Source organism: Tenrec ecaudatus, chromosome 5 (genome assembly GCF_050624435.1).
Source record: "Tenrec ecaudatus isolate mTenEca1 chromosome 5, mTenEca1.hap1, whole genome shotgun sequence".
In the NCBI taxonomy this organism is placed as follows: Eukaryota; Metazoa; Chordata; class Mammalia; order Afrosoricida; family Tenrecidae; genus Tenrec; species Tenrec ecaudatus.
The window spans coordinates 36571442-36597071 of record NC_134534.1 but is presented as its reverse complement, the minus strand read 5'-3'; the positions used below and the strand labels follow the sequence as shown (position 1 = coordinate 36597071).

Sequence of the window (25630 nt, the reverse complement as noted above, 5' to 3'; positions counted from 1 at the left end):
ACAGGGTGCTCTTGCTCCCCAAGGGGACCACGTGGGACCGTGTGCTCATAGACTCTCCCTGAGAAGCCACCCTGGGAGCCTGTGAAGCAATGCATTTTACATCCTGCCAAGACTCTTCCTATCAAGAACAAGACTTGACTTAGGGCCGCAGACCGTCTGATCGGGGAAGCCAGAGTCGTCAAGTTCCCTATCGTGAGGTCAAATGTACATTTCCTTACACACACAGCCTCTTTTAACAGTAGTTTTGTGCACCACCAACCCCCCCCCCCCACACACACACACTTTTTAAGAGACCATGACAGGGTATACCTTAGGAATGCTTGTGTACAGTGTAAAATATTTCCATTGCCATTCTCTGAGCTACAGCCAACCTATTGTTTTATTTCACAGGTGTATTACAACACGGATGATGAGCGAGAAGGGTAAGACACCCAGTTCTTTCATTTCAACACCTCGAGTCAGTCCATGTCAGCAGACTGGCTCCTGGACTACCTGGGACAGAGAGTGGGACCTTTCGCGGATCCAGGGCTCAGAGTTGAGGGAGGCTTGATTCTCGTGACTCTCTGGGAGGGAGACATAAATTAGATGGAGCTGATACCACAGAACTCCTTGTCTAGAGCAGGGATTGGCAGACTACAACCCTAAGGTCAGATCAGACTCATTACCTGCCAGGGTACAGTGTTTAAGTGAAGAATGGTATTTCAGTTTTATTGACTGTTTTTGTTATGTTTAAATCATTTTATTGGGGGCTCGTATAACTCTTATCACAATCCATCCATCCATCCATCCATCCATCCATCCATCCATCCATCCATCGTGTCAAGCACATCTGTACATTTGTTGCCATCATTATTCTCAAAACATTTGCTTTCTACTTGAGCCCTTGGTATCAGCTCCTCATTTTTCCCCTCCCTCCCTGCCCACCTCCCTCATGAACCCATGATAATTTATAAAGTATTATTATTTTGTCATGTCTTACGCTGTCTGATGTTTCCCTTCACCTACTTTTCTGTTGTTTGTCCCCCCAGGGAGGGGGTTATATGTAGATATCTGTAATTGGTACCCCCTTTCTACCCTGCCTTCCCTCCATCCTCCTGGTATCACCACTCACACCACTGTCACCCTTCAGGGCCATCTATCCTGGATTCCCTGTGTTTCCAGTTCCTATCTGTACCAGTGTACATCCTCTGGTCTAGCCATATTTGTAAGTAGAATTGCGATCATGATAGTTGTGGGGAGGAAGCATTTAAGAACTAGAGGAAAGTTGCATGTTTCATCGATGCTACACTGCCCCCTAATTGGCTGGTCTCCTTCCTGAGACCCTTCTGTAAGTGGATGTCCAGTTGCCTAAGATGGGCTTTGGGTCCCCAATCTGCACTCCCCCTCATTCACAATGATATGATTTTTTGTTCTTTGATGCCTGATACCTGATCCCTTCGACACCTCATGATCGCACAGGCTGGTGTGCTTCTTCCATGTGGGCTTTGTTGCTTCTGAGCTAGATGACCGCTTGTTTACCTTCAAGCCTTCAAGACCCCAGACACTATATCTTTTGATAGCCGGGCACCATCAGCTTTCTTCACCACATTTGCTTATGCACCCTTTTGTCTTCAGCGATCGTGTACTGACTGTATTTTAAAATGTATTTATTTAAGGTAAATTGGGAGGAGGGTTATATTTTAGATCATCAACTTTGTATTCAATAATTTAATTTACTTATAAACACCCCCCAAAAATCCACCCTTCACCCTCACCTTGATTACGAGTCTCCTTCTTGTGTGCCAATATCGTCCATCACACCCAAGTTAACACCGGCCCCCTGTTCAACCCATTTCTCTTCCCTGCCGAGCGGTCCCACCCATGGCAGTCTCCAAAGTCTGTTCCCTTGGGCCTGAACATTTCTCTGTTAGCTTTTTATATGTATTCTTTCACTTACATTAGGTGTGTCCTTTGGTGATAGAATCCTCTCATTTAGCATGATGTCATCCCTGTCCTTTCATGTCATGAAGCACTTCATGGTTTGGTCCTTATATTTTTTGTTTTTTTACGCAATGCACGGCATTCTATTGTTTGTATGTTTACCTTTACTTCCATGGATGGGCATGTAGGTTGTTTCCACCATCTTGCTGTTCACTGAACATGGGTGTGCGCATGTCTGTTCGAGTTTTGCCTCTTATGTCTTCAGCATGTACACCCAGCAGAGGGCCTAGAGAGTGCATGCCATTTCTATTCCCAGCTGTTGAAAGGGATGCCATAGCTCTCTCCACGGTGCTTGTATCTATTGACCGCCCCACCAGAAGTGTGTGGTGGCTCCCATCTCTTGGCAGCCTCTCCATTAATTGTCCTTTCCATTTGATTGAACTTGGCTGTCAGTGTCCGTGGCAGGTGGTAGGTCACTGTTTTTAGGTATGTATGTGTTTAAATGACAGAAGAAAAACAATGCTGCACAACATGTGAAAATGATATGGAACTCAGGGGTCCAAAAATAAAGTACTCTTGGAGCGCAGTTATGATAATCTGTTTATGCAGTGTGGGTGGCTGCTGCCGTGCCGCAGAAGCACAGTGGAGTCCTTCCAGAAGAGCCCAGATGGCCTGAAAAGCCTCACCCAGTTGTTATGAGGCCCGCCAGAGAGCACATTTGCCATCATCCTCCTGTCCTGGAGGAAGAGACTCTCCCAGGAATCCAGCGGCTCTGTGGCTGGTTAGGACGGAATCTTGTCTGGTCCCCAGGTGCACTTACCACCTGGCCTCGCTTACTTGGCTTCTAAATATTTCAAACATCTAACAGGCTGTCCTTTTGTCCTGGCATTTTGATAATGTTTTCCCAGCAGCTGGGATGAGCAGAAATGAGTTGTGTTATCAAATCTAATTTGTCACTGACATATTTCACAAGAGACAGTGTCAGGCAATGGCAACAACATTGGCCCCGAGCTTTAGAAGTCCAGGTTCCGTTTTCTCCATTTTATTTTATTTTTTTAATTAATCATTTTATTGAGAGCTCTAATAGATATCGTAACAATTCATACTTCAATTAGATCAAACATAATTGTACAATTGCTGCCACCATCCGTTTCATAACACTTTCTTCTTGAACTTGATACCATCTCCTCTTTATCCCCTCCCTCCCCTCCCCTTCCCAACCACCCAGAGAACCTAATTATAATATTATATATTATTGTTAATACTTTGCTGTATCTTACATCCTTCAATGTATCCTTTCACCTGCACTTCTGTTTTTGTTCCCCTGGTGTGGAGTTATACAGTCCTCATTGCTAGCCATTGCCTCCATTTATTTATTTATAAAAATAAATAAAATTAGGCATATAGTTCCTTTTTTAATGAATTATTTTATTGGGGCTCACACAACTCTTATCACAACCCATACATACATCAGTTGAGTAAAGCACCTTTATACATTCGTTGCCCTCATCATTCTCAAAATTCGCCTTCCATTTGGGTTCCTGGAATCAGCTCAATTTCCTTTTTTCCCTCCCCCTCCCTCCCCATATAGTTCCTTTTAAAAAAAAATCATTTTGGGGGGCTTGTACAATTCTTATCACAATCCATACATCCATCTGTTGTGTGTCAAACACATTTGTACATTTGTTGCCCTCATCATTCGCAAAACATTTGCTTTCTACTTGAGCCATTGGTATCAGCTCCTCGTTTTTCCCCTTCCTCCCTGCTCCCTCATCCCTCATGAATCCTTGATGATATATAAATTATTATTATTTTGTCATGTCTTACACTGGTCGACGTCTCCTTTCACCCACTTTTCTTTTACCCATCCTCCAAGGAGGAGGTTATATGTAGATCCTTATAATCGGTTCCCCCTTTCTACCCCACCTTCCTTCCACCCTCCTGGTATCACCACTTTCACCACTGGTCCTGAAGGGATCATCTTTCTTGGATTCCCTGTGTTTCCAGTTCCTATCTGTACCAGTGTACATCCTCTGGTCTAGCCAAATTTGTAAAGTAGAATTGGGGTCATGATCGTTGGTAGGGAAGAAGCATTTAGGAACTAGAGGAAAGTTGTATGTTTTATCATTGCGACACTGTTCCCTGACTGGCTGGTCCCCTCCCCGGGACCCTTCTGTAAGCAGATGTCCAGTTGCCTACAGATAGGTTTAATTCTCTGACCTTTACAAAGACACACCCTTGGCTCATCTCTTGGAGTATGGGTCCCAGATTCAGACAAGAGCAGATGACAGGACCTAGCAGAGCGGGAGGTCACCATGCATGTTCTCTTGTCCAGTCCCAAAGCACGCCAACACTGTTGATCTTTGCATTAGCTCCCACAGAACTTCCCTCTGACTGGACTCTTTCTCTCTTTCTGGCCAAGCCCCCTTAGCAATAAGGCATCTCAGTGGAGTGCTGGGCGCATCCTTTGGACAAGAACCAGCTGGAAGAGAGAGGCCAGCTGAGGCGCAGAAGAGCCTCTCTTTACGATGCCCGAGTCAGAGATGGAGCCAGAGACTAGTTCACAAATAGCAGGGTTTTTCTGTCTGCAGTTCCAGCCACCTGGAAGGTCACTGATTAATGAAAGCAATGTAGGATGTGAGGATGAGGTTGGGCCGGGAGTAATCGTTAGCTACGTTCTGAGACTGAACAAGGAGAGGGACGTCAGAGTGTTCCTGCCTCAGTGTCTACTGATGAGGCTCAAGTGCACCCGGCAAGTTCATTGACGTGTCTCTCTCCCAGATCCAAGCAGCAAAGGGTTTTTGGTGGGAGTTCTAGTTCCCATGACTCCAAGAGCCACCTTAAATGCTTCTCTGCCCCTGCAAGGGAATACGGGGATGAAAAATGTTGCACTTTGCAAAAATATGCCTTTTTACTGAGTATTAGGCCTCCCTTGAAGCAGCGAGAACATGGGATGGTAAATCAAAGACTTATGAGCTTAATGATTTGAAGTCTTCAAAGGCATAGAAATGTCGTCTGTCCCAGTTGTTCTCTAGGCCCTTCGCCCCCCGATTCACTTGCTGTGGGGTTTGGCAGACAGTCTCCGATGAGCGCGTACCCGCAGTCCTTGCGCGGGCTTCGCAGCCCAATTTCCCATTGTCCCTGAAGGAGCGAGCTCAGAGCAGAGCGTCAGAAGAGCCTCTCCCCAGAGAGCCAACCAGCTGGCCACTGCCTCTGCCAGTGTCCTGCTGGGCTCGGGGGAGGTGCGGGAGGTGGGCAGGCACCCAGGCCTCAGCTACACGGGAGCGGAGGATGTGGCATGGAGACTCACAGACTCAGGTGTCACTCTGGCTCACCTTCAGCTCTGCCCTTCAGATCAGGGAAGGAAGGAGGGTTCGGAACAGAGTGGGCGAGAGGAAGACGTCTCTCCTTTGTGGAGGCAGGCTCAGCCACGGGAAGCAGGTCTTCGGTCCATGTGCTAAAGGTCTGGGTGTGAGTCTGCCACTTGAGACATGGCTGGCTTGGGTCCTGCAGGGAAGAAGAAGGAGGGTGGTGAGTGGGGCTCATGGTGCACAGCCAGGGATGGAGTAAGCAAAGGAAATGACATGGGCCAACACGTGCACGCATGGCACCAGACATGTTTCCTTACTGATTTCTGCTCGCTCTTTTTCTTGCAGCAGTGTCCTGGTCAAACGGATGTTCAGGCCGATGGAGGAGGAGTTTGGTCCAGCCCCTTCTAAGCAGATGAAAGAAGAAGGGATCAAGCGAGGTACCTGTCTGCTCAGGACACTCCCCTGGCATGGTGGAAGTCACAGCCTCCCACCATGACTGACGGAGATGGCTGGGCCATTTCTCCATGGCCAGCACACAGTCCAGACCCCGGGGGGGGGGGGGGTTTCCCTGCTGACCAGACCCCTGGGGGAGCCCGGAGCTTCTGTCACACCCATATCCATTTCACCTATTCACTCAACAAATATTTACTGACCACCTGCTGGCCACTTTTACAAGCCCCCAGAATGGAGCTGTGCGCCAGGCCAGGGGACACACCACCCTCAGACACCAGCGAGAGAGAAAGAGGTTAGAAGCGAGATGATGGAATGGAATGGAAGGTGTAGCAGACCTAGCCGAAGTGTCCATTAAAATTGAGTGGATAGAATTGGGAAGGGAAGAGAAGGTTTCCCGGAGATGTTGTTGCCATGAAAATGGGAAGCCAGGGTGGAGGGAGCAAATGCAAGCGGCCGAGAAGCGTGTCGGGCACGTCTGAGGAGGAGCATGGGGGTGGATGCCACCGAGCAAGGGACGAGTTGGTGGATGATGAGAACGAAGCCAGTTGCTAGGGCCTTTCGGGTCTGCTAAGGTTGGGGCTTGTGCCCTACATGCGCTCAGAAGGCAGTGGGGCATGGTGTCGGGATGAGCCGTAGGAGCTGCCATGACTAACGTGAGAAGACACCCGAAGGGGCAGCCGTGGCAGCAGGGGGTCTGCCGGCATGGGAGAGATGTGGATTTGAAGCCCACGTGGTCGGAGTGGAGATGGTGAGGAGTCAGTATCCGAGTCTCAGTTTCTGTGGAACCACTAGCATTTTGCTGATGGAGTAAACAGGCGGTGAGAGCAAAACTGTTCACTCCCCAGCCACTCCTAGGGTTGGGTCTCAATTGCTATCCACTGAAATAGGAGAAAGCGAGAAGGAGCTGACTTTGTCGGGAGGGGGAGTCCAAGGTTCCCATTGGGACACTGGAGCTTTGAGGTGTCCACGGGAGAAAGTGATTGGAGTTGAGGGAGGAAGTGTGGGCCGGAATCGACACCAGGTTGCGCTCGGCATGGTGAGCTTCAGTCACTAAGGAAAGAGTGTAGGGAAGAGAAGAGGACTAAGGGCTAAGCCTGGGTCCTCCCTTGGTCAGTGTTTGGAGGGTGTGATAGTGAAGGCTTATTGTGCCAACCTGCTCGATAAACACATGTGGGATTCATTGAAGGGCGGAGAGATAAATGGCTCCGTGAGCCTTGCCTTTCTTGTTCTCTGGTCTCTTGTTCTCAGATGGTCAGACCAGTGTGTGGCTGCCTTAGCTAGTTCTTATCTTAGCCTCAGCTGACCAGGCTCACTTCCTGCGAGACATCCCTGAGGAGAGACTACACATGAACCTACCCCGGTGCAGCCCCGAGTGCTGGAGCAGCCGCGTGGAGACCCTACCAGCGCTGAGATGCTGACATGTGCACTGATTTGGCTTTCCTCCTGCAGTTGGCATCATTGCGTGTGTTTTGCGAGTTTGAGGAGGACTTTGTAGATCGGTGTCGGATGTATGGGCTAATGTTGAACTTATGGGCTTGGACTGGACTGGGTTGGGATGCTTTCTTAATGCACACTTACCCTTTATATAAAACTCTCTCTTATATACATATGAGTTTCTGTGGATTTGTTTCTCTAGTCGACCCAGACTAGCTCAGAGAGAACCAGAAAAGCAGACAGGGAAGGAGGAAGGAAAATCAAGAGAGAATAGGTTTGGGGAAGGCAAGTGAAGAAGGGGTATGTAGGAGTGGTCCATGGTGCAAAGCTGCTGCCAGTTCAAGGAGAAGGAGGGAGGGTACAGTGGACTGAGCAGGGGTCATCGCAAGATCTCCGTGGTGGATGGCAGGGACGAGGACCTGCCTGGAAAGGATTATTTATTTCTTTTTATTAAAATACCATTTTATTGGGTGTGTGTGTGTCTTACAGCTCTTAGAACAATCCTTACAGCAATTGTATGAAGCATATTTATATATATGTTGCTTTCATTATTTTCTAAACATTTACTTTCTATTTGCTCCCTTGGCATCAGCTCATTTTCCCTTTTCCTCTCCCTTCTCCCCTTGTGACCCCTTGATAAATTGTAAATTATTATTATTTTCATATCTTACACCCACCGCTGTCTCCTTTCCCCCATGTTGTTCATCCTTCTGTGTGTGCGGGTGTGGTTATGTGTCAATCATTTCAATCAATTCCCCCTTCCTCCACCCACCTCCCCACCTTCTCCCTACCCTCCTGGTATTGCTACTCCCATTCCTGTTCATGGATTCCGTGTGTCCTGAGCTCTTATCTCTTATCTGTACCTGTGTGCATGCTCTGGTCCAGGCCACAGTGAAAGGGAAGACTGGGGTCATGATAGTGGGAGCTGAGGAAGTCTCAAGGAACTAGAGGAATATTATGTTTCATCAGTGCTCTATTACTCCCTGGTTGACTCGTCCCTTCCTTGTGACCCTTCTGTGAGGGGATGTTTCATTGTCTACAGATGGATTTTGAGTCTCTGCTCCAACTCCCCCCCTAATTTTCAACAATATGATTGAGGTAGTTAGTTTATTGTGCCAACCTGGCTGATAAACACATGTGGAGTTAATTGAAGGAAAGAGGGATAAATGGCTCAGTAAGCCTCGCCTTTCTAGTTCTTGGGTCTCTTGCTTTGTGATGCTCAGACCAGGGTGCAGCTGCCTTAGCCAGTTCCCTGCTTTAGCTGGTAAGGCTCACTTTCTGCAAGACATCCCTGAGGAGAAGCCACGTGGACCTACCCTGATGCAGCCCTGGGTGCTGGAGCAGCTGCTGAGATGCTTACACATCATTGGTTCAGCTTTTCTCCTGCAGCCGGCATCATTGTGTCTATTTTGTGAGATGGAGGAGGACTTCATGGATTGGTGTTGGACATATGGGTTAGTGTTAGACTTGTGGGTTTAGGCAGCACTGGGTTGGGATGTTTTCTTGATGGACACTTAACCTTTATATAAAACTCACTCTTTTACATGAGTTTCTGCACGTTTGTTTCTTTAAAGTAGCCAGACTAATACAATAACATTTTTGTTTGTTTGTTTCTTTGTTTGATTTGGGTCTTCTGATGCCTGTTACCAGATCCTGTTGACACCTCATGATCACATAGGCTGTGTGCTTCTTCCATGTGGGCTTGTGGCTTCTCTGCTAGATGGCCTCTTGTTTAACTTCAAGCCTTTAAGACCCCAGACACTGTATCTTTTGATAGCAGGGCACCATCAGCTTTCTTCACATTTGCTTATTCACCCATTTTGTCTTCAGTGATTATGTCAGGAGGGTGAGCATCACAGAATGCCAGGTTGTTAGAAAAGGTGTTCTTGCATTGAGGGAGGGCTTGAACAGAAGCTCAAAGTCCATCCACTACCTCAATGTATTGTCACCTAAATTTATGTACATAGACTGGTATCTCTATTTTCATGAATTAAGGTATTTACATATGTACACACCTATGTTTATATCACTATCCATAGTTTTGCTTCCTAGATTTTTCCTCTGTTTGTCTGGAATTGATTTAAGAGAGAAAGCAAAGAGAGAGGTAGAGGCTTGGAGTATAAAGAACTAGCATAGTGGAGATAATAAATTAACCTTCATTGAATGCTAAGAGCCAGCAGAGTGATATTTTATGACTATTATGATTTAGTTTTTATAACAACCCTTTAGTTTCACACTGACCAATGTCAGATGAGAGTTGTGTAAGGCGTCCAAGCACCATGGATGTCAACTCTTGACCAAGGTCACTCACTCCTGCTGGGTCTCAGTCTTAAAATGTGAAAAATACATACTAAATTACACATTTTTCCTTTTGGAAAGTCTTCTATTGCCAGCTCCTTTGTATGTAGCTCTGGACCTTTGCTTCCTTCCACTTTCGAAGGCGAGGCGGTGGGGCCTCCACAGTGAAGCACATTGACCGAGGAATGGAACTGCTTGTGTTGGAATGGCAGCCTCGCTTGCTCTTGAATTTAAATAAGTTATTTAACACCCCCAAGCATGCCTTAGCATTGTAAGCTCTAAAACCGGGACAATATTCCATCCCCCTTGTTCTTTGCAGATCTTCAAGGTTCGAGACAACTTTGCTGATTCCTTTTGTAGAGTGATGGCACTGGGAAGCTCGGAGGCAGTGACACTGGGGACTGGGAGGGATACCGTGAGAAGAAGCAAGCAGATTTGCACAGGCAGCATGGAGTTCGCAGGATTACCGTTCAGCGCCATGCTGCTCCTAATGCAGCCCTGAATTCAGAGAGAGGCGCTTTCTCTCCCGGTTATGCTTTCTTCTGGATACAGGAAAGTGAAAGGGGAGGGAGAGAGATGAAAGCTTGTTATTGTAGCAGTATCAGTTATGGTCATAAGCAGTGGTGCTCAACACAGTGGTGCTTCATACAGTTCCTTGTGTGTGGTGACCCCCCAACCATAAAATTATTTTCATTCCTACTTTATAACTTCAATTTTGCTACTGTTATGAATTGGGCAACCCCTGTGAAAGGGTCATTCGCCCCACCAAAGGGGTCGTGACCCACGGGTTGAGAACCACTGGTCATAGTTCTGGGATTTACAGGGACCCAGCACAGCCATCTGATGGGTCTGCTCCTTTCCAACTAGACAGATATTACTTCTTTTCCCATTCGCACTGCCACTGGGTCAGTGCTGACTCACAGTGGCTCTGTAGGACAGGGTAGAACTGCCCCTGTGAGTTTCTGAGACTGCAACTGTTTACCAGAGTAGAAACCCCATCTTTCTCCCAGAGAGTGGCTGGTAGTTTCGAACTGTGGGCCTTGTGGATTGCAGCCTAACGTGTAACCACTGTGCCATGAGGGCTCCACTCTAGCCCCTCACAAATCCAGTTTCAATGTCTGCCACTTGCTTCATCTCTCTGAACATAGTTGGAGAGTATGAGTCCATTGTCACCAACAAGTTCTAACCGGAGACAACCGTGCTTCTTTGGAATGTTTGTCGTTGTATGCCAGTAAGTCGATTCCAACCCATAATGATCCTCTATGCACAAGGGTTTCTTAGGCTGTAATCTTTATGGAAGCAACTCTTTTCTCCCACACAGCTGCTGGTGGGTTTGAATGACTGACCTTTAAGTTAGTGGCCAAGTACCGACCCGCTGCACCACCAGGGCTTCTTCTGAAATATTTAGACCCCAAATATTTATTTCATCAAGGTCATAGCCTCCAGAGAGAGGCAGAAGAAGGACATGGGAAGACACTCAGGGCCGAGTATCAGAACCATCTGCTTCACTTTCTTGGCAATTCCTCTAAGGTACAAGTTCTTTCTTGCTTTCCAAAACAAAGGCAGAGAAATGTCTGACCTTGTAGTTGCTGTTGGGTAGAGTTGAGTCAGTCCTGACTCAGTAAGCTCATACCCAACACCACACAACACTGCCTGGTCTTCACAATCATTGCTATCTTGCAGCCACTGTGTCAATCTAGCACCTTGAGAGACTCCTCTTGTTCCCTGACTTTTGATTGTCCCGTGCATGATATCTTCTTCAGCAATTGGCTCCTCTTCATCAGAAGCCCAAAATCTAGGAGGCAAATCTGTGTGGCCATCCTCACTTCTATGAAGCATTCGGGCATTCTTCCAACTCATGTGTTTGTTCGTCTGGATTCCGTGGTAGAGACTCAATATTCCTCATCATTCAAGGTATCGGCTTTCGCTGCTCCTCCTCACTCCTTGCCCAGCTAGAGCGGGCAAATGAAGCAGCGGGAAATGCAATCGATGGCTTGAGTCAGGCACCCTTTAGCTCTCCACGTGCCCTTGTGCTTGTGGACACTTGAAAGATGTCTTTAGCAGCACGTTTGTCCAGTGAAACACGTCCTTTGATTTCTTGGCTGAACTGTTGCCTCCATGTGAATTGATGGTGGATCCAAGTAAAATGAAATCCTTGGTAACTTTGTCTGTTTTAGTTTTTCCCTTCCCATTATCATGATGTTGTCTGTTGGTCCAGTTAGGGAAAATGCTTGTGTTCTTCATTTTGAAATATAATCCGCACCGCAGGCACTAACTAGTCTTTGCGCTTTATCAGTAAGTGCTCGTGGCCCTGCAGAGTCCTCTCCTACTGGAGGATCTCTTTTGATTTCTATACTATTTGAGGTGGAGACTGTCTGGAAACCTGATTCCTGCATGAGTTAGGGACTCATGAACTTGGAGGACTCCTTGAGCAAAAGGGCCTCCAGAACTTGTCCCAGGGCAGCTGCATGAGAAACTCATAACCAGTACCTTTAGGAATTGTCCTGGGCTGTGGCCTTTGAAATGGTGAAACCATAGAGACACATGTGGGCGCTGTAACCCTCCAGCAGGAGAGGCTGTCTTTGGACTAGAATGGTGGGGTTGCCAGTGCTTGCCTGATGCCCTCTCAGGGGCAGCCTGGCTCAGGGATGACTCTATTGTTCATTTGTTAGAAGTTTCTTGTGCAGGGAGCATGAGTGTCATGCCTACTCATGCCATCCTGATCGGTTAGTTTGGCTTCGTAGCCCTTTCTCAACAGCTGGGTCAGGAGATGCCAGGGGCTGCCCCGTGCAGCTGTCTGCCTTTAGCTGTGTGACGTCTAAGACGTGTGATGGCTGCTAACTTGGAGAACTCACTACCACGATGCCCCCTCAGACGCTGAGCTAACGACAGCTGCCCCTGGGCCAGCTGCCGGGCGGCCAACAAGCTCCATGGGAAATGGTGGCACTGCCCAGCCTGGATTTCTCTCACAACCTGTCACCCTGGGCAGGGCCACCAGCAGCCCTTCCCAGCAGCCCCTGCAATGAGTACGATGGCTATGCTATTTCAAAGGCAACGATTTCAAAAGAAGAGATTTGCACATCCAGTGGGAGTGGTACTCATTTGGCTAAGGCAGGCTTTGAGGGCTTCTGAGAAAATCAGTTAGGCACCAGAGGCAGCAGTTACAGAAGGTTCACCTGTCATGGCCATCAGTGTGTTTAAAAAAATACTTTTTCTTTAAAATTTTCATCTCCCCCTCATCTGGTTATAATTGAGGTCCTGAGGTCTAATGAGTTCCCTGCAGAACCGAGTCCTGCTGTGATGCCCCATTAGCCACAAGATCATGTTAGCCAGGACAGAGGAGAGAAAATATGCTGTGTGAGTCTGGGTACCTTAGAGAAACAAATCCACAGAAACCCATATCTATAAGAGAGAGTTGATATAAAGGGTAAGTGCGCATCAAGAAAACATCCCAACTCAGTGCTGCCCAAGCCCACAAGTCCAACATTAGCCCATATGTCCAACACCAAGCCACAAAGTCCTCCTCCATCTCACAAAACACACACAATGATGCCGACTGCAGGAGGAAAGCTGAATCAGTGAATGTATAAGCATCTCAGTGCTGGCTGGTGTCTCACACGGCTGCTCCAGCACCCAGGGCTGCATCAGGGTAGGTCCATGTGGCTTCTCCTCAGGGATGTCTTGCAGGAAGTGAGCCTTGCCAGCTGAAGTAGGGAACTGGCTAAGGTAGCTGCACCCTGGTCTGAGCATCACAAAGCAAGAGATCCAAAACCTCGAAAGGCGAGGCTCACCGAGCCATTTATCCCTCCGCCCTTCAATTAACCCCACATGTGTTTGTTGGCCAGGCTGGCACAGTAAACTTTATCTCATATGCCTCCCAAAGGGCCCTGAATTTGGAATGCTGCAGACTTGCCATCTGTTTCTTTCACTGGTATTTCATATTTATATTTTTATAAAGGAAGAAATGGAAACTGTAGTGGGTTTCCTGGGGTGGTGCGTTGGGTGGGGGGGATGGGTGCATAGTGCACAAACTGAACATCTGGCTGGTGGCAGAGAAAAAAAAACTGCCAGTGGAACCCATCCACCCCTGCCCCTGTCAGACTGCGCCCTCCTGAGACGGGCAGGCTTAGTGAAGCCCTTGGGGAGCGGGCAGCGGGCAGCGGGTGGGTAGAGCTGGCTTCCTTCCCCTCAGAAGTGGAGAAGCATCTCTGACTTCCCTCTTGGGGTGATTGTGATTGGCACTCTGTTGATACTTGCTGGAAGTGAGCTCAGCGTGGGGTGGTTCTGCCCAGCACATTCTTCCTGTGGCCTGGTGGCTCGGGTGCAGTGGTGGCCCTTGCCCTCCCTGGAGGAAGAAGCCGGAGTCACCTCACTGGGGGAAGGGAGAGGGAGAGAGAGAGGGGCAGTCAGCACTGTGGGAACCAGACGTCCCATCTGAATGGGAGATTCCATCACTGGACTGTGCATGGCGCAACCGCGGCCTGTAGCCATCCCTGGGGGTGGAGGGCCCTGGGGCACCGGCTACAGCTTCTCTGGCTCAGCCGGCGTATCTTTGTGGTCCCCGTGGCCCTCGCCCACCCTCACCTTCTGTAAATTCTCACGGTCAGCATGTCTTGGTTACAGAGAACTTCATGTGAAGGAGCTGTGTTTATATCAGCTTCCCGGGGGCCATGAGAACCAGGGCCATGGCTGCGGGACAGCACCCCTGGGCTGCATGCTGGGTGCTGGCTAAGTGCCAGGCCTGGATCATGCATTTCACATGCATGTGCCTTCCTCTCCTGCTCACAGCCACCCCACAAGGGAGGCATTATGTCCCCCGGTTTACCAAGAAAGCCAGGGTTGGAGAGGTTCACTAAGGTGACCCGGGCCCCACAGCTATCACTGAAATGAAATCCAACCCAGACCTGTGGTATTCCAAACCCTCCACCTGCCTCTTGGTCCTGCACAGGCTGGCTGATTGGCCCAGACTTTCCTCCCCCTCCCGACACCTCTGCTGCACCCCCTGCCCCTCGCTTGCATTGTCGCCTGTGCCCTTCATGAAGCTCCCCACAACTCCCGGCTGCCCCACGCTCCTTCCTGCCGCCCTTTCCTCCATACCGCTTGTGCTGGTGGCTCTGTTGACTTGTTGGGGGATACCCGCTCTTCCAGAGGGGGATGGGAGCTCCTTAAGGGCAGAGCCTGTCTACACTCGCTGGTGGCACCCTCAGCTGTTGGCACAGGCAGCCAGGTACATAGAGGCCATGGCGGGCATCCAGTAATATTTGCTGAAGGAACAGATGATTAAATAAAAGGAAGAAGCCACAGGAAGAGATAGCATAAATCGCTCATGTCCCTCCCTACCTTGAGAAATCCAAACGTGGACCGTATGCATCCAAGTGCCTTAGAGCGTAATCGGTGTCCTGCGACCTCCACTCCTTCCTCCCATTCACCCCTCCCTGGTGCCTCGCAACAGGTTGTACGGCAGGCACCCCTGGCAGGATGTGGGCGAGCCAGGGTTGGAGCCCCCGAGGCAGTGCCAGCCTCCAACACGGGTGTGACAGGTGGGCTCCTTCTGCCACACAGCTCACCCCTCTTCTTTCTCTTCCAGTGCTTCTGTACGTGAGGAAGGAGACTGACGACGTGTTCGACGCGCTGATGTTGAAGTCTCCCACGGTGAAAGGCCTAATGGAAGCGGTAAGAGAGCCACCTCCAGACCCCGCCTGCGGGCAACCCCGGAGCTGGAAGGGACTTTGAAAAAAGCAGCCATTGAGACTGCAAGAAAAAGTGTAGAGAGAAAGAGCTGAGATTGGTGGGGACCCTGGCTTCTGTCCTGTCGTGGCTTATTAGCATCTTAAGGAGAAAAAGACTTTGAAACAGCGCCAAGTCGCTGTCCGTTGACAGGGACTCAGGGACTGAGAGTGAGCGCTGTGTTAGTTACCCTGTGGGTTTGCACCTGCCTCCTTGCCCGGAACCACGTTCCATCTGCTCCCATCTGGCCAGGACACGCGAGCCCCTCGCTACTCTGAGAGTGTCCTTAACCTCTTTGGTTAAGGAAAAGCATCCTCCTTGGAGATACAGAGCAGTTTAAGGACAGGCTCTCAAGTTCCCCCCTCCCTTCCCCTGCTCCCTGTATTCAACCAGGGCTGAGGGAAGTCACGCTGCTAGCCCCTTTTGCCCTCCCTGGGACTCCCCTATGATCCCACTGTGTGGGTGATTTCTGAGTCTCCCCCACACCACACGGGTCGTTATACATTAGAATGAACTCCCTGGCAGTGGGTTTGGGTTTTGGCTTCTGTGTTGTAGATGATGCGGGGTTATTATAGTAAGGGACACAACAGGATTTCCAGGGGTGTGTGTGTGTGTGTGTTTGTGTGGAAGTGAAATTTGTTAGCGCAAACATTCTCCAGTAGGCCATGTAGTTGAATCCTGTTACCTAGGAAACAGTCAAAGGTAGAGCCTCTGGCTTTTACATAGTGACCTCTGTTGGCATAGTGAGGAGCCTTGGTTTCAGAGTGGGTATGTGTGGGGCTTCCAAACACAAGGTCTGCAGTTCAAAACCACCAGCCACTGTGCAGGAGAAAGATGGGGCTTTCTACTCCTGCAGAGAGTGACAGTCTCAGAAATGCCCCGGGGCAATTCTGCCCCATCCTGTTAGATCTTGAGGGTGGTGAGTTTGGCTTGGGGGTTGGAGGTTGTTGCCAAGTTGGTTAGATTTGGGGCTGCTCACAAGGCCAGTAGCTTGGAACTGACAGTGGCTTCATGGGAGAAAGATGAGGCTTTCTACGCCCATAAAGAGTTACAATCTGGGAATCCCACAGGGGAAGTTTCATTCAGCCCTTTAATATAGGGTCGAGATGAGTCAGAGTCCAGATGAGCCAAGAAGTTTGTGTTTGTTTTTATATCTCAGAGTCCCACCCTGAAGAGCCCTGAGTCTCACGGGGAAGTCACTGACTGTCTCCGGAGAAGACAGGCTGCGCCCCACGTTGGTCACATTCAGTAGGAACCTGGTTCTGTGGGCTCGTGCTGAGATGGGGGGTAGGTGGGAGAGAAGGGCCCACCGTGTCAAAGTTTAGGTCTTACAGGTTCTCAAGTGACAGCTCAGTGGTGGGATGTGACCCTGGCCTGGGATCTTCTTGGAAGTTCTGAAGTCTTTTAAACTATGAATAATGTTTTTTGCTTTTGTTTTTAAGTTATAGAAAGAGGTGCTCAGTTCGGAAAACTTGGAAGTGCAGAAAGGGTTAACAAGCATTTCCAGTGTGTACCCTCCCCTGTGGAGGGTGCCAGTGCTCTGCACAGAGGGGAGGGACACGGGGTGGCCCAGGCTTGCCCCCTGGCAGAAGGAGCCCTTCTGTGAGCTGTGCCAGTTGGTCAGTGTCATCCACATAGTGCCCAGAACCCCCAAACTCTTTCCGGGGTCCTGAGTTTGGAAGGTGCACCTCTCAGCCTCACCCAGAGGCAGACACGGCATCTCTGTGCACCACCATGTCAGGCCTCTGGAGGTCACACTGCCCTGGGGACTCTTGTGGCCTGGAGACTATTGTCCTCAGCAGCCCCAGGCCCCCTGTTTCAACTCTACCAGTTGCTCCTCTGAACTGGGGGCAGGGGATCCGGGAGCCTCTCTGAACAGTCACAACATAGATCGATCGATGTACTCTGAATGCTCAGTCTGGAGCCAGAGTGTCACCTTCTCACCTTGAACTCTGGTTCAGCCATTGACTAGCCGAGGGACCCTGGGACAGGTTACTTAATGACTTGTGAGCCTCGGTTTCCTCATCTGTGCACTGGGCTTCTCATAGTACTGATCCCACAGCAATGACAGGCCTTAAGAGCCAACGATCTCCCAGCACAGTGCCCAGCACACAGTAAGCACTCGGTGAAGGTTGCCTACTGTGACGGCTGGCGCTATTCCCAGCAGACCCCAGTGGAAAGTGAGTGGTGCAGGCTTTCTGCTGGGCTCTGAGGAGCTGGTGAGCGGAGGGGAGCTTGTTCGTTCAGGCCTTGGGGAGCTAGGCTAGTAATGAAGATCTGAGCAAACTCATCTTCCCTGAAGAGAGACTCCCAAGCATTGGGTTCACCTCCCTTCTAGAAGATGGATTACTAGTAGCTTAGGACTTGCTGACGTTGAACAGAACAAGGGTGATTCTATCTTCGTCTAGAGCAGAGGCAGGCAACCCGCAGCTCTTTCAGCACATGCATGAGGCTCTAAAGCAAAATGGGAAACTTTCAAAGAATATTACTCAGATAACAATGACTTCATTTGTTTGTAAAAATATGCATATGATGCTCAGCCCATTTTTAAAAGGTTCTGAGGGACAGGATTGGCTCTTCCGTCTCAAATGTTTGCTGACTCCTGGTCGAGAAGAAGCATCTCTGAAATCGTTCGGCCATGGGTGGCCCTGCTGGAGTTGGGAATACAAGTTGCATAGCTTCCAACATCCCAGCTTACAAGAAACCCCAAGGTGACAGACTGGCAGGCATCTCGGCCAGGTCTTTTCTAAATCCATCTCGCACACTCTTATTGCTTTGTGCGTATAGAAAGGAGGTACGGTCACTGTCAGCATAAAATAAGCATTACTCAGCTCAAAAGCTCACTGCCACCCAGAGGACTCTCATTCACAGGGACCCTAGAAGACAGGGTGGAACGGCCCCCAGGGGTTTCTGAGATGGTCACTAGTTATGGGAGTCAAAAGCCTCGTCTTTTTCCAATAGAGCAGCTGCTGCCTCCGAACTGCTAACCTTGCAGTCGGCAGCCCAACAACTACCCCGCTAGACCGCCAGGCCTCCCTCAAAGCAGCGCAGGCCTGCACACCGTGAAAACTCAATGGAGCTCTTGGTCTCTGTCCATTCCCCAGGGGTTGCCAGTGGTAGAAGATAGGTGGCCCTTCCGTTGCTTTCTGTATCTTTACTTACGTACATTTGAAACCTACAAACAAGAGCACATCATACACATTGGCATGTTTTGACTGCATATGGCACTGCCGTCTTTTTCCTATTCCTTCATACGGGTTTCCTACATTTCATTGAATGCCTTCCTGGTTTTCAATGGAAAACATTGTAGCACGAGTGATGCATGTTTGCTATCGCCAGTTTGTCTCTGATTCAGACGGCGGGGCTTTGAGACCCCTGTGTACATTAGCATCTATTTTTAAAAAAATTTTTTTTAACAATTTATTGGGGCTGATACAATTCTTTTCACAGTTCATACATATACATACATCAATTGTATAAAGCACATCTGTACAGTCTTTGCCCTAATCATTTTTTCTCTTTTCTTCTTTTACATTTTATTAGGGACTCAAACAACTCTTACCACAATCCATACATATACATACATCAATTGTATAAAGCACATCCATACATTCCCTGCCCCAATCATTCTCAAGGCATTTGCTCTCCACTTAAGCCCCTTGCATCAGGTCCTCTTTTTTTCCCCCCTCCCTCCCCATTCCCCCCTCCCTCATATGCCCTTGGTAATTTATACATCGTTATTTTGTCATATCTTGCCCTATCTGGAGTCTCCCTTCCCCCCTTCTCTGCTGTCCCTCTCCCAGGGAAGAGGTCACATGTGGATCCTTGTAATCAGTTCCCCCTTTCCAACCCACTCACCCTCCACTCTCCCAGCATCGTCCCTCACACCCTTGGTCCTGAAGGTATCATCCACCCTGGATTCCCTGTATCTCCAACCCTCATATGTACCAGTGTACAGCCTCTGTCCTATCCAGCCCTGCAAGGTAGAATTCGGATCATGGTAGTTGGGGGGAGGAAGCATCCAGGATCTGGGGGAAAGCTGTGTTCTTCATCGATACTACCTCACACCCTAATTAACCCATCTCCTCTCCTAAACCCCTCTATGAGGGGATCTACATTGGCCGATACTTGGGCCTTGGGTCTCCACTCTGCACTTCCCCCTTCATTTAATATGATATATATATACATATATACACATACATATATACATATACACATATATACACATACATACACACACTTATATCTTTTTTTTTTTTTTGCATGATGCCTTATACCTGGTCCCTTGGGCACCTCGTGATCGTACTGGCCGGTGTGCTTCTTCCATGTGGGCGTATTTGCTTCTGAGCTAGATGGCCGCTTGTTCACCTTCAAGCCTTTAAGACCCCAGACACTATCTCTTTTGATAGCCGGGCACCATCAGCTTTCTTCACCACATTTGCTTATGCACCCATTTGTCTTCAGCGATCCTATCATGGAGGTGTGCAGTCAATGATATGATTTTTTGTTCTTTGATGCCTGGTAACTGATCCCTTTGGGACCACTCGATCACACAGGCTGGTGTGTTCTTCCATGTGGACTTTGTTGCTTCTGAGCTAGATGGCCACTTGTTTATCTTCAAGCCTTTAAGACCCCAGTCACTATCTCTTTTGATAGCCAGGCACCATCAGCGCCACTCCCCCTTCTCTACCATTTGGGGTCCCATGTTTTTCCCTTGTCCCTGGGTTTGTTAACACCACTTCCTTAACCCCCCCACCCCCCACCCCAAGTCCCCCCGGAACTGTCGGTCCTGTTGTTTTTCATCCAGATAGTTCATCCAGCCTGTCCTATTCAGACAGACCTGTGGAGTCACTAACATGCACGAAAACTAGACAGAGGAAAACAAAGCAACAGTATACAACCAGACAACAAAACAACCAAAACAAACCACTGAAAAAGAACAGAACAAAACAGTTCACAAGAGAAAAGCTTGTAGTTAGTTCAGGGATCGTTTGCTGGCCCTTAGGAGCGTTTTCCAGTCCAGTCTGTTGGGGCACCACGCCCTGGCCCCAAAGTCCACTTTCAGCATTCCCTGGGGACCTTGCCACTCCATTCCCTTGCTGTTCCGCTGCACTCCCCCAGTGATTTGCCTCGGTGTGGTGGGATCAGGTCAGGTGCAATTCCCACACTGTGTCTCCGGTGCTGTCCCCTGTATCGCCCTTAGTCACTGAGGGGCATCATGTCTCATAGTAGGGCCAGCCATGTTGTTCTCTCTGTGGACTGGCTGCTCTACTCAGGAACATCATCATCACGGCCTGGTGGGCCAGGCTGTGTTCCACTCTCTCCTCCTGCCCCTTCATCTGCTCCCGTGTGCTCTGATCAAATATGTCCATCTCCTATAGCTGCAGAGTCAATGTCGTCCTTTGGAACAAATTCTTTTCGGGGGAGGGGCAGGAATCCACTTAATTTGTGGTGCTGGGGCCAGCCTCCCAGACCTCTCCACCGGTTCCCTCCTCCACGCCGGGATATTGCATTCACACCTTGCGACACTGGGTTGAAGTCTGGTCCCACTTTCCCTGTGGAGATATAAACAATACCCTCCCCTTGGGTGGATTAATGCCCCATGACCCCACTACCCTTTTCTTCCTTGTATTCATCCTTTTGTTTTCCTTTCCCCATCTCCTCCACCATTGTCTACCATGTACATCCCTGGTTTTGGTCTGGTCTCTTCCATACTACACCATCTTCACCCCTAAAATGTTTGTATGCAGTAGCTTTTTTCCCTATGCCACTTTTGCTTTATAGATGCCTAGATGTGGAATATCTGGGTCAAAGCAGCTCTGCACTTTAAATTTCCTTCACGTCTGTCAAGTTTCCCTTCTCAGTGGTTGGGCTTGCTAGTCCCCCATCTCTGGACAAGAGGGACGGTTTCTCACACTCCTGCTGAGCGGGTCTTTGCCCTTTGGTTAGCCTGATCAGCCATATAGCCTCCCTCATGCTTTAACTTACTGTTTTAAAATGATGACGTGGTAGATTTATTTTTCATACACCGATCAGCCAATTGCAACATTCCTTTTCAATGAACTGTCTCCCCGCGTTGTTGTCTCCATTTTCTCCATGGAGCGGTGAGTCCGTTTCTTATTTCTCTCTCCCTGGGGTCTTCCCTAAGTAGGGGAAGTTAGCTCAGGTCTGTCTGTTGGGTTCAACAATGTTTCCAATGTGTCCGTTGACCTTGTCTCTTGATGCCGAGTTTTGCTCTGTGGATCTTTTGAATGCGGGGGTTGTTTCTATCAGCCTTCTTCCCTTATTCTTCAGGTTTTATTTATAAAAACTCGTCCCAACTTTACCGTGTTGACATATGCAAGAGCCATCGACTCATGGATTCTCCTGGCACCTCTATGCTTCATCTGTCCCATGTCCATCTTCCATCCATTTGAAATGTATTTGGGTGTGGGAAGTGGGGCCCAGTTTCATGCCAAAGCGTGTTTTCTACATGGCCGCCTGTCTAATGCCACGGGAACATGCGAAGTCCGGCTTTCCGTGGATTGGCTTTAAATGGCACCTTTAGCGTAGATTGACTTCTCGTGCGATGGACTCTTCTATTGACTCGAAGGTGTGTCAAGTGAGAGAGAGGAGAGGGAGAAGGAGGCTCACAGGTGAGGTGTTTGAGAAGCTGCCTTTGAGGATGCAGAGCCCTGGCCCCTCCAAGAATGCTGCCATAGGCTGAAATTGGCACGTGGTCTGGCGGCCTTGCGTGCACGCCCCTTGGGCGCTCATCGAGCCTTTCTGCCGTGTTGTTCCAGATATCTGAGAAGTACGGACTGCCGGCGGAGAAGATCACAAAGCTTTACAAGAAGAGCAAAAAGGGGTAAGCGAGAAACCAGCCTTAAACTGACTCCCACACCCGATAGAGAGAGGGTGGCGGAGAACTCTAATCTCGATGTTCACCTTGAATAAAAGCTGCTCTGCGCTTCCAAATGACGACAGGGCCGCGCGCCAACGCAGTGCCTGAAGCGCTTCTGTGAAGGGGAGAAGGACGTGTGTACGGTGCCCCTTTCCAGTGACAGGGTGAGACAGAGGGCACAGGCCAGTCACCCCGTTGGCAGAGTGACATTTATAGCGAATCCCATGCTGCCTTCAAGGTTTAATATGAAGTGGTGACCCGCTAGGGGCAAAAATGGGTACAGGGCCTAAAGGGTTCTTCCACTTGGTCCCAGACAGCTCCCTGGTTGTCACTGTGAAGAGCAGTCTCTCGCATTGACTGAGGATTCAGTGGGGCATGGGCCCCTACTGAGTGCTTTCTGTGCCTTCCCCCACGTATTCCTTACCAGTCTGGGAGGCAGTGTCTCTCACCCTCTCTGGCTCACTGATGGGGAAACTGAGCCAGGGGGACGTTAAGTTCTGCCCTGGGGCTTCAGTGGTCAGTAAGTCAAAGAACAGGTTTTCGCTCTTTCAAGAGATGTGGCCTCTGGTCTGGGCGCTGGCTGCAAAGTTTGAGTCCGTACCCACTGCTGGTCCCCTGCAGGGACCCCAGCTGATGAGGGTCTGAGAGTAGTGGCCGCAGGACTTGGACTTAGTACCAGGAGAGGGACTCCGTTGAGTCAGCACCTGGGACGGTTCTTCTACAAAAAGCAGACAATGTGTCTAAAGGAAATGCCTGGCCTGCTCAGGGTCAAGGTTAACTGGGAATGAAAATCCTTGTCGGAAGGCCCACCATTCCTTGATGGCGAGACCCAAGCGGTGTCTCGGGGTCTTGAACTACTGAGGGTCTTGACTACTGATGAGAAGCTCCGGGGGGCGGGTGCAGGGGGCATGTACGTGTCCTTAAGGGGGACATCCCACTTTCCTGGTGCCCTGCCTGGGCCAAGCCCTCTGCTGCATGCATTCATCCTCACAATCGCCCTGGAAAGGGGTGGAGTTCATACGTGCTCACAATAGGATAAGCAGAGGTGCTGGAAAGCTAAACACTAGCTATGGGCGGAGGAGAGAGTCCTTGTCTTCTCATTAAGAAGATCCGCCCAGACTTCTAGGAACGAGAGTGGCTGCAGGGATTTTAAATCCTGGGCAGATAGGGGAAGGAAGATGCTGGTTTTCTTAAACGAGCCCACCTTGACCCCTGCTGAGGCAGTTCTGAGTGTAGTGGCTCCAGTTAGCCAAGGAGCAGGTAGACCAGGCGTCACCAAGTCAACTCTAGACTCATGGCTGCCCCACCGGTGTCAGAGTAGGGTTAAGCTCCACAGGGTTCTCAAGGGTAGATGTCTCGGAGGTACATCGCCAGGCCTTTCTTCTGAGTCCCTTTTGGTGAGTGGCTATGTACATTACTGTTTATGCCTCCCAAGGACTCCTAGCGAGTAGGCAGCCAGTGATACAGGTCCGAGCTTGGGAAAAGGTAAAGCTGAGTTCCCAGCCCAGCTCCGCCGTGTACCACGCACCTGGACCCATACTACGTGATTTAACCTCAGTGACTCTGGTTTTACCCCCTTGCTAATAGTCGTCATGGCCCCCCTGGGGTTGCCTCAAGGCTCCACAGTAGCGCCAATGACTACGATGTCCTCTTTCAAATGTATCTTCAATAAAAAAAATAGTTATGGGACCTCCGTGTTCAGGTCCCACTCTGGTATGACTGAACTCTGTGATTTCGTGTTCTGCCAACTGTTCTGGGTCCCGGTTCACCAATCTACCGAGTACGAGGCTTGGGTGGCTGTGCAGTCCCAGGAGAAGTTACCAGCGGGAGGTCAGTTCTGCTGTAAACCTCTCTGCTGACCTGAAGCTGCTTCCTGCAGAAGGAAGAGAGTGGTGATGGTGGTAATGGTAGGGGGTCCCCCCTTTTCCCATCTGTCCTCCTGTCCCCGCTACCTCACCCAGCCTCCTTTGGAAAAGCCTGGCTTTGGGAGACCCCTGTCCAGGAATGGCCCTTGCACCTCCTGCACCACTCCTGACAGTCTCTGTCTTTTGCCACCAGCATCCTGGTGAACATGGACGACAACATCATCGAGCACTATTCGAACGAGGACACGTTCATTCTCAACATGGAGAGCATGGTGGAAGGCTTCAAGATCACGCTCATGGAAATCTGAGCCCCGCTCCCCACAGCACCTTCACCCAGGACTGGCAGAGGCCCCCACCCCGGATCTACAGCCCCAACTCACCCGTCTCACAATCGCTGTTACAAGACTACACTGGGCAAAGAGCGGGCACGGACTGACGCCTCACTCGCTGTCAGTGTATTTTTCCCGTCCATTTGGGGACATTCTGTGGAGCTAAAGCCTGGCTGAGCCCCTCAGGGCCCTGCTTTGGACCTTGAAAAAATCCTTATTTATTGCCCACCTTTTTTTCTGAGCCTGGGGAGTGGGGGGCAGGTGGGTGTCCAGGACCCCGCAAGTCACACAGCTGACTCTGGAAGAGGCCATCAGAGCCCTCCTCTTCAAGGGACACATAGCCAATGGGTTCATCCGGAAGCGCTCCCTACGCCTTTCTCACACGTGTTCTGAATAACTGGACCAAACAAGCTACTTCCTTGTGCAGATGTCACGGGTGTGCTAAGAGGTGGCTGCCTGACTTACTACTCAAACACCTTCAGGTTGCTCTGGGAGGGAGAGGTCATCTTGCTAAAGATTTTTCCGGAGGAGTTGGAAGCAAGTGGCCACAGGGACTTGTACAGGAAGGCATTCCGCTACAATGTAATTAGTAGGTGACAAAGGAAGGACACCTGACTCTGTGTACATAATGTTTATAATATTACAATAATATATTTTACCTATGGTATGTGGGCATGTTTACTGCCACTGGCCTACAGAGGCACATACCGGGAGACCTGGCTTTCTGCCTCTGCGCCTGTTCACGAAGTGTCCTTCGGGCTGGGGAAGTGGCCTTTGGGCATCAGGGCACTGTGGAGGGTGCCAAGATGAACTCTCAAGTGGCCGCACCCTGAGGACACCTTCCCTGTCCCCAGAGGAAACACCTTCTCTTCCCTGGGACCACGGCTTTCTCACAAGGCCACCACACTCATCTCTCGGGATGTACTTTTCTGGACTCATCCTCCGAGCTGTCTCCGAGATAGGTCCTATTGCCTGACGTTCTAGCACCTTCTCCAGGTCCAGGGCTGGGCTCTGCCTGAGCTTTGTGGAGTGGACTCTGCGGAGGCTCTGTCATGAGGTCCCGGCTGCTGAGGCTGGCTGGCTGCAGACCTGACTGGCGATGCTAGGAACCCAGACGTCATGCAGTGCTGCACAGTTTACAAGCACGTCCTTCATCTCAAGTGGCTGCTTCAGCCCCACTGCAGTTCTCAGGGCAGTGCCAACCGCCCAGCTGCAACCAGAAGACCTCGGCAGCCTCTTGGGCTTCCCCTGCTGGAGCCCCTGGAAAAGGAGGCTTCTCTGCTCCTGGGTGACAGCTGAGGAAGTAGCAGAGTCTGTGGGTGAGCATGCCTTGAGAACCCTACGCTTCTGCCAGCGGTCACAGGAGGGGCCTGGAAGAGCCAGTGAAGAGAAGAAACACCTCCTAGACAA

General features: G+C 49.9%; 1 protein-coding gene across 1 annotated transcript in view; it reads left to right on the top strand.

Annotated features, from left to right (window-relative positions):
- GRHL2 (grainyhead like transcription factor 2) overlaps positions 1-24199 on the top strand; it is a 157624-nt gene extending 133425 nt beyond the window's left edge. Inside the window, exons 12-17 of the mRNA XM_075550820.1 lie at positions 391-422; positions 3800-3802; positions 5577-5668; positions 15004-15089; positions 21926-21990; positions 24085-24199. Of these exons, the coding sequence (XP_075406935.1) occupies positions 391-422; positions 3800-3802; positions 5577-5668; positions 15004-15089; positions 21926-21990; positions 24085-24199 (393 nt within the window). The remainder of the gene's footprint in view (positions 1-390; positions 423-3799; positions 3803-5576; positions 5669-15003; positions 15090-21925; positions 21991-24084) is intronic.
- The last annotated feature ends 1431 nt before the right edge of the window (positions 24200-25630 follow it).